At 41.3% G+C, this 9,419-nt stretch overlaps 1 protein-coding gene across 1 annotated transcript in view; it reads right to left on the bottom strand.

Moving 5' to 3' along the window:
• The window catches only part of LOC107694886 (membrane-spanning 4-domains subfamily A member 4A-like), a 4,144-nt gene extending 1,457 nt beyond the window's left edge, over positions 1–2,687 (bottom strand). The window contains exons 1-6 of the mRNA XM_016494608.1: positions 2,610–2,687; positions 2,042–2,252; positions 1,435–1,545; positions 1,271–1,339; positions 812–955; positions 422–535 (exon numbers count right to left, since the gene is read on the bottom strand). Coding sequence (XP_016350094.1) covers positions 422–535; positions 812–955; positions 1,271–1,339; positions 1,435–1,545; positions 2,042–2,227 — 624 coding nt within the window. The 5' untranslated portion in view covers positions 2,228–2,252; positions 2,610–2,687. The remainder of the gene's footprint in view (positions 1–421; positions 536–811; positions 956–1,270; positions 1,340–1,434; positions 1,546–2,041; positions 2,253–2,609) is intronic.
• Between the last annotated feature and the right edge of the window lie 6,732 nt (positions 2,688–9,419).

The raw sequence follows: 9,419 nt of genomic DNA, 5'->3' as shown, positions 1-9,419 counted from the left end.
GATTTTTTTAATTTTTTTTTTGGGGGGGGGGGGGGGTAATGTGATTAATTAGATTAATAATTTGAATCACTTGACAGTCCTATTTTTTATGTTCAGTTTGTTGAAAGGAGTTCAGTTAGAAGGTCACATACAGCTTCAATCAGAAGTTAGAAGCTCATGTACAGTTATAAGGTCTGAAGAGACTCATGTGAAATCATATAGGAGAGAAGCCAGTCAGTTGAGTTTGTGATAACTTTTACAGTGTTTGGATTTTGTTCAGTCTTTAACTGTGTATGATAATTACTTCAATATCGTGTCTTGAGCGAAGTGCATCGTCACACCCCTCATATTTTTTTTTATATTTATATTTTTCACATGGCCATAAAATCCACCAAATAGTAGCAATGACCCATATAGTCAGTTGACTTGATGCATTACTCACCTGTGGATAACAGCAGGAGGTGGCTTTACAGGCAAATGATGATAGATAGATGGAGATGATAAACTCAAGCAAGGCAAAGATCAGCCAAACACTACTGATTCCCCTGAAGAGGGTCTGAGAGAAAATACAACATCAGCTCAAATAATAATAAAATAATTGATAATTAGTACTCACAAGGGAATGCTGGCTGCTTAATGTATACTGTCAATGCCTTCTTGCATTATAAATGATCAGAAATATAAGATAAGAGATCTATAAACTACTTCTGACATTTTTGGGGAAAAAAGGATTGACTTTTGACAATTAAGGATTGACTTTTGACAAGTGTACTGACCACACAGTCATCTTAATGTAATTACTAAATAAATGTGAATGGAAAAGGTGACATACCTTATACCTTTCCTCTAAATCATAACAGTCATATCTGCAGTAACTTTGGTACACTGGTCCTATAGCCAAATCAAATGAAATTATAATAATTGCAATGCCTGCAGTTAAAGCACTGAAAATGTTCATTCCAAGTGAACCTTTCACCTATAGGCAGAAAAAAAACGACATAAAACACATTCATAAATTAGGAAGAGCTGTAACACATTTTGTTAACATATCATGTTAACGTAGATGGAAAAGTATCTGTAGTGTGAAAAAATAGCAGAGTTTTTATAGATAGAAATAAAATCAGAAAATATACATTTAATGATAAAGGGGGAAAAACTGTTTCTAGCCATTACTGAAAAAATGCAATACATATTATTATTATTATTATTATTATTATTATTATTATTATTATGTCACCTGCCAGTGTTGGGCAGCTTGGACCCCTAAAAGTAATATGTTTTGTGTACATACCAAACACAAACCGGAGGGTGAATTAAGTTTGTTTTCGGCAGCAATGCAGAGTGAGCCTGCAATAATGTACTGAGAGGAGAGAGAAAGGCAAAAATGAAGGCTTCTGTTGGAAAATGTAGCTTGACTTATAAAAGAAAGATCACTTAATTGTAATTGTTCCTTACGATGAGCGACCCCCAGTAAGGAATACCAGTAAAGACAGTTATGGATTCCGCATGAACTGTAGACACGATTCCAAGCAGGAAAGTCAACAGAGCAATCATTACCTGGACAGTCTGTGGGGGACAAGAAAAATGTACAAGAGTGTCTTTTATAAAGTAAAACCATTTCAAATTTTGGGAATCAATATAAAATGTACAATATAAATTTATGGTGACTGTAGTTGTGGACTTACGATTGTACAAGAAAAAAATATTCCAAAAAAATATTCATTGTATCTCATTGTATGAATTCACATACTGATTTGCGTTTGAGCAAAATGTATCCATTAGTTCACATTTTTTTATAGTTTGCAACTCCTAAAACATTCTTTGTGACTTTTATGTGACTGGTACACTGTAAATTTTAATCTGTAAATAATAAACCTCATCTTATATTGGACTTCATCATCTTATATTGCGTTATCACCAAGGCAATACATTTTGCAATAAGTACAATGAAAAAATGCTATGTATACTTTAACGTACATACTCTTTTTTTTTTTAAGAATTTATTCATGTAATGTTTCATACGCACATTAAAGTCTATTAAGGTTTCTAAAAAAATTCCTACCCCAAGGGCTTTTGGATGGCCTTTCAGAAATGCCTGAAGTCCATGAAGAGGAGAAACTCCTGTGACCTGTTGGACATAAACAGGCACAGGAGCATTTGTCCCAGTCCCAGCTGGTGTTGTTTGTGTTGGTGGTTGAATCTGGATGATGAGTGTTGAAGAGTTCACGGGTAAGACCGTTTGAGACATTCTTGTTTCAGAATCTGAAATTTACCTATACAAACATCATAGTACATCAAAACATGTAAATGTGTGTGTGTATATGTGTGTGTGTGTATATATATATATATATATATATATATATATATTCAAAACAGATAACATACTATATAAATACAGTGAATGTTTCAATTAATCTACATGTACATCCGAGACATTTAGCAGATTCTCTTTTCCAAAGACATTTACAAAAGTACCTTACCAGCAATTATAGAATTTTACAAAATCAAAGAAATCAATTCATTAATAGCATTTAGTTAAAAACCAACTACAACAAAATGCAGACATAATGCAAAGATTGGTATTTGTATAAAGTTAGTCAAATTTAATGTAAGTATATAATATGTTTTACCAGAAACTCTCTTCAGTTTGCTCTGTAGAGTCACTTTGTTCCGTAGTCGCACTTTGACACTCCTCCTTATCACCTGAGCTTTATAAAACGCAAACCTGGCCACAGCTACCAGGAAATATAAAAATATCTTCCCTTTCATAAGATAAGATGAATTTACGGTAATAAACAATAGTATTCATGAATGTGTTTATGTTGTGCATTATAACAAGTAACCTACCTACTGGTTTAGAAACGGGTTTGTATATACTGAAAAAAAAAAAGCGATAAAAATAATGATCAGAACAGTGATTTGTGACCCAATTTATGTGGTCGGTAATGTGGATTTTACTAACTTGTTAAGGTACTTAAGCCTAAGTACAATATCCCATCTGGCCTGAACTTTAGTCATGACATAATTCTAGCCCTGTACCACAAAGCTAATGCAAATGTGATAGGATGTCTGAAAAGGCAGAGAGTGTAGTGATAACTACTGATGGATGGACTTAAAGAGCCAGTCGCACGTAAGTGTAGAGCGCTGACTAGCCAATAGGAACGAAGGAAATTCTAGGGAGGTGGGACGAGTAAAATACACACAAATTAGAGGTTTGAATCCCACCTAGGCCACAAATAACATAAAATGAAATTTTTTTAGTTTTTCATCTAGATACACTTTAAGTATGATTAACATATAATAAACGAACTTTGTGCACAAAGATAAAATAAATCTTGTAATAATTGTTCTTGTGTAGGATGTTGTCACGACTGCTACTGTGAGGAACAAAGGAGCGCGGAGACGAAGGAGAATATCACGGGGAACAATCTTTATTCAACCAAATAAAGAGTCACAGGAAGGAACACACATGTAGCACGGCGATTGACGTTAGACACCGGACAAAGGAAACAAGGAACAGAACACTCTTTAAATACATGACTAGTGTATATCCCAAAAAGTGGGTCTCTTCACCCAGCCATGCACCACCCAGCTCCACACAGAGGATCACACCATCACTACAAAGCAACAGTCCCACTACCCCTACGTGCTCCAAATATTTGTGTTCTGCTACAACCGAAGACAAGCCACTGCTAACATCTTCTGCAAACACCACCCCAGCATCAAATCCAGAAGAGCAAGGTAAGTGCACATTAGTGATGTAACCATTTTTAACTCCTTGACATCCATTTTACTAATAAATTTCTATTTTCATAGTGATTTGTGATATTTGGCAAGGCAGAAAACAGTCTGTGTTGTGGAGCAAGATTGGTCCATATAAGTTACTTACTAGAAACTTGATGGATCTGGCACCAGAGAAGATGTTGGAGAGTGAGGTAGGATTAAGTATGCATTCTCTAAATTATCCCCCCATAATACAGTAGTTTATACTTGACTGTTTTCTTGCAAACAGATTGTGAATGCCTTCTTGCACAATCTTGCATGCCGATTTAAGTCCTCAGGAGTCACCGACTATTTGATTGATTCTTATCAAATGACAGCCATCTGGCGAGATAGCCAAAAAGTCTTGAAAAAGGTATTTTCACTTAAATTGCAAAACCACACAGTAGTTCATCCCACTCAGCAAGATTCCACATCCTGTGGTGCATTTGTTTGCAAAGTAAGTATAGTCGGTAATTAGTCAATTATTTTAAAGTTGTTAATTGAGAGCTTGACTTAACTGTATTTTCACACCAGTTAGCACAGGCCCTTCTTAAGAAGGAAAGCATGGATTTTCCAGTTGATGAAGGAGGGGTTGTGGAGATGCAGAAACAGATTGGCATAACACTTTTAAAAGAAACTAGTAAGCACATATTTTTTGCCTTGTGAACCTGTTTTCAAGCATTCTGTATGGTACACATTAATCACATTCCTCATTGTCAAAAGATGACCTTTCAGACCTCTGCCCTTCTTGTGGAGAGAAGAATACAAGCGAAAGTGAACTTGACCAATGGGTGAGAGTTTAGTTAAACGTTAAGAGTAATTGTTCTCCTGAATCATACAATTTTGTATTTTGTATTTTTTTTAACGTTCCTGCATTTGACATTGAGAGCATAGGTCGCAATTTAGATACAAATGCTAGAAACGTGGCTTTCAAACGAAAGATTGCTATCAAATAGCACACCTAGGTTCCTAACTGATGATGAAGAATTGACAGAGCAGCCATCAAGTGTTAGATGGTGTTCTAGGTTATAACATATTACATGTTTAAATATTATAGGGTTTTAGTTCCGATAATTAACACCTCTGTTTTTTTTCAGAATTTAGCAGTAAGAAATTAATCGTCAACCAGTTTTTTTTTATCGACTATGCATTCAGTTTTTCAAATTGGTACGTTTCGCTAGGCCACGAAGAAATATAGAGCTGAGTGTTATCAGCATAACAGTGAAAACTAACACCATGTTTCCTGATGATATCTCCATACTGCACTTGTGATCGATATGATACCTCTTCATTCCCTGCTACGAATTGATGGCGGTCAGATAAGTATGATTTGAACCATGCTAATGCACTTCCACTAATTTTTTATGTCTAAAAATTTTATGTTCCACTAAAATTTTTTGTCTAATCAAGAGAATGTTGTGGTCGATAGTATTGAACGCAGCACTAAGATCCAGTAGCACTAATAGAGAGATACAACCATGATTAGATGATAAGAGCAGGTCATTTGTAATTCTAATGAGAGCAGTCTCAGTACTATGATATGGTCTAAATCCCGACTGGAAATCCTCACAGATACCATTTTTCTCTAAGAAGGAATTGTGAGGATACTACCTTTTCTAGTATCTTTGACAGAAAAGGGAGATTCGAGATCAGTCTGTAATTAACTAGATCTTTGGGTTCAAGTTCTGTTTTTTTAATGAGAGGCTTAATAACAGCCAGTTTGAAGGTTTTGGGGACATATCCTAATGACAATGACGAATTAATAATAGTCAGAAGAGGATCTATGACTTCTGGAAACACCTCTTTTAGGAACTTGGAATAGGGTCTAGCATACATGTTGTTGGTTTAGATGATTTAACAAGTTTATACAATTCTTCCTCTCTTATAGTAGAGAATGAGTGGAATTGTTCCTCAGGGGATCTATAGTGCACTGTCTGATGCGATACTGTAGCTGACGGCTGCTTGGTTACAATTTTATCTCTAATAGTATCCATCTTGGAATTAAAGTAGTTCATAGTCATTACTGCTGTGCTGCTGGGAAATGTTAACGCCTGTGGGTGCTTTATTTTTCGTTAATTTAGCCACTGTATTGAATAAATACCTGGGGTTATATTTGTTTTCTTCTAAAAGAGACAAAAAGTAATCAGATCTAGCAGTTTTTAATGCTTTTCTGTAGGATAGGTTACTTTCCCGCCATGCAACACGAAATACCACTAGTTTTGTTTTCCTCCAGCTGCGCTCCATTCCGGGTTGCTCTCTTGAGGGCACGAGTGTGCTCATACCACAGTGTCAAACTGTTTTCCTTAATCTTCCTTAAGCGTAAGTATACAGTAGCCAGTACAAACATCACAGGGGATCTATCATTAACATGTGCTTCTCTGGATAATGTTATATGAAGCATCATTACTTCAAACGAGTTATACTTGAAGCCCGCCCTCTGAGAAATACTGAAAATATTGTTATAAATTGAAACAACACCTCCCCCTTTACCTTTTGGACGCGACTCATGTTTATAACAGTAATCTTGTGGGGTAGACTCGTTTAAAATAATGTAATCATCTGGTTTTAGCCAGGTTTCTGTCAAACAGAGCACATCTAGGTTATGATCTGTGATCATATCATTTACAAAAAGTGATTTTTTTTAGAAAGGGATCTAATATTCATTAAGCCAAACCTTATCATTTGTTTATAAATTGGTTTGGACGTTTTTTGTATTTTCTAGTTTGGGGAACAGAAACACTCTCTATAGTGTGATATCTAGGTGAAAGTGTCTCTATGTGCTAAGAATTAACTGATTTCTGTGACGTGAGGAGGCTAGTGCCACGATTCACTGTGGGAGGAACGATGGAGACGCGGAGAAACATTCAATAGTCTTTAATACTTGAATCACAGGGGATAATCCACAACAGAAACGCGGGAAACACACAACATCCAACAAGTAGACCTGACAGAGGAGAAATGCACAGACAAGAACTTATAAACACAGTCATTCTGTGCACCTGTGTTTGGTAATTGTCCTAATTAGATGTGATGTGGGAGGAACGACAGAGAAACGTGGAGTACAAGCAAAAGTCTTTAATCCAGGAATCACAGGGGATAATCCACTACAGGAACACGGGAAACACACAACATCCAACAAGTAGACCCGACAGAGGAGAAATGCACAGACAATAACTTTTAAACACAGGACAATTACCAAACACAGGTGCACAGAATGACTAATTAACTAAACAAGGACAGGAACATGACCAAATAAGGGAACACAGGAACCGAAACGGGCAAACCATAACAAAACAGGTCCATGATTCTACCATATCGTCCCCCTCCCGGAAGGCGTGTCCTCGCGCCGTAGAACAACAGAGCACGGGTGGGAACTTGGGAGGCGGCTCAGGAGGAGGATGGACACCTGGGAGGGGGCCGGCAGACAGAGACCAGGGAGGTGACGATGGAGGGAGGAAACAGGAAGAACTTGGAGCAGGAGGAGCCAAGCAGGACCCAGGCCACAGCCATGATGGGGACCCACGATGGAGCCGATGGAGGGAGGAGCCATGGAGGAGTAATGGCCGCCGGTGGCGGAGCCCGAGGAGGAAACGGAGAGCCAACAAGCCAGGGGGATGCCGTGGGGCCAGGGTGGAGCCGAGGGTTCTGGTGACCGAGGCGGAGGCGGAGATCCGCGGCGGAGCCGGAGCGACTGAGGATCAAGGTCGAGCTGGCGGGAGGGAGGATCCGGTGGGACGGAGCGACGAGGTGCAGCCGGAGGAGCAGAGTCCTGAGGCGATGGCGGGTCGACGCCCGACCAAGGCGGAGCCGGAGGGACGAGGGAGCCCGGTGAAGCTGGTGGATCGACGGGTGTCGGTGGAGGTGAGGGAGCTAGGAGCCGAGGCGGGGAGCCGCTGGGTCTACGGGCCGAGGCGGAGTCCGGGCCTCGGAGGCTGGAGGCGGAGGTAAGGGATGCTCCAGCCACGGCGACGAGGGAGGATGGCAGACCCGCGGCGCTCACACCATATTGATGGTAGGCTGAGGGCGAGCAGAGGGACTGCCAGACGACAGCGGTGGAAGAGGCAGGAGTGGGCGGGCGGGTGGGTATTCGTGGGCCTCCGGGCTCTCAGGGCTACCCTCGGGGATCAGAGTCCACTCCCGGCTGGACAGGGAAATGGGAGCCCCCTCAGGAGGAGAGAGAAGAGGGGGCAAGTCGACCTCCAGATCTGTTTCCCAGTCTATCATGTCCCCTTCTAGGGCACTGTCGCTGGCTCGCGCACTTGGTCTGACGGGTGGGGCTCTACATCCGGGACGATCTTCCGCTCAGTCGCTCGGCATAGCGCTGGCTCGTTGATCGCGGGCGGTAATGTCATCGGTGGGCTCGGGCTGATGCTCCGCACCACGGGGAGATGGTGGGCTGGGCACTGGGTCTGGAGCGGATCTGGACGGTGGATGGCGATCCGTTTCTCTCCAGAATCCACTCCACGAAGGCAGCGAAATCCTCTCGAGGGCCATCTTCGGACGATGGCGCTCTGCTCGCGGTGTTCAAGCTTGCGTCATAGAATGAGCAGAGCACGTCGTCTGGGTAGCTGGTGGTGCTAGCTAACAGCCAGAACAGTCTTATATGGTCCTCGAGAGATCTGTCCCCCTGCTCCAGCAGGAGGAGGAGGAGGAATTCTGGGCGGGTGAAGGGATCCATAAGGGGAAACACAACGGAAACAAAAACACTGAGAGAAAAAACGGAAACAAAAACGGACGAAAGACATACGGAGGTAACGATTTGCTGTGGGAGGAACGATGGAGACGCGGAGAAACGTTCAATAGTCTTTAATACTTGAATCACAGGGGATAATCCACAACAGGAACATGGGAAACACACGACATCCAACAAGTAGACCCGACAGAGGAGAAATGTACAGACAAGAACTTATAATGCAGGACAATTACCAAACACAGGTGCACAGAATGACTAATTAACTAAACGAGGACAGGAACATGACCAAATAAGGGAACACAGCAACAGAAACAGGGGCAAAACATAACAAAACAGGTCCATGATCCTGACAGCTAGCAGGTGGTCGGTTTAGCCTTTCTGTCTGCTTCCTGACCTGGGCCCCAGTTAGTCAAGTGCAAACTCTAAGACTATGTGCCATATTTCTAGAGAGAAGAGCGGCACCACCCCAGGAGGGATGAAGACCATCTCTTTTCAACAGGACAGTTCTGCACCAAAAACTCGTCCAATTGTCGATGAAACCTATGTTATTCTGCGGGCACAATTTAGACATCCAGCCATTGAGTGATGACATTCTGCTATGTATCTCATCACCACGGTAAGCAGGGAGGGGACCAGAGCATTTTACAGTGTCTGACATCGTACTTGCAAGTTCACACACCTCTTAAATGTTATTTTTAATGATCTCCGACTGGCGAAGTCAAACATCATTAGCGCCGGCATGAATAATCTTACTGAATTTACGTTCACTTTGATCAGGTTTCTCAGTGGGTGCGTCACTGAGTGGGGAAAACCTGTTTGATGTTTTGATCGGAACGGAAGAGCGGTGTTTTGACCCGTGACTATGCCGCCTCATAGTCACCCAGTTGCCCTGCTGCAGAGGCTCTGTAACCAGAACCGAACAATGTACAGGACTCCCTGAGCTAGTCGCATCCAAAGCCGTATCTAGAGCCCTCACATTCTTACT

This window comes from Sinocyclocheilus anshuiensis, unplaced genomic scaffold (assembly GCF_001515605.1).
Source record: "Sinocyclocheilus anshuiensis isolate Anshui unplaced genomic scaffold, SAMN03320099.WGS_v1.1 scaffold418, whole genome shotgun sequence".
Lineage (NCBI taxonomy): Eukaryota > Metazoa > Chordata > Actinopteri > Cypriniformes > Cyprinidae > Sinocyclocheilus > Sinocyclocheilus anshuiensis.
Note: the sequence above shows the minus strand (reverse complement) of the source record. Positions and strands in the feature narration are given on the sequence as shown.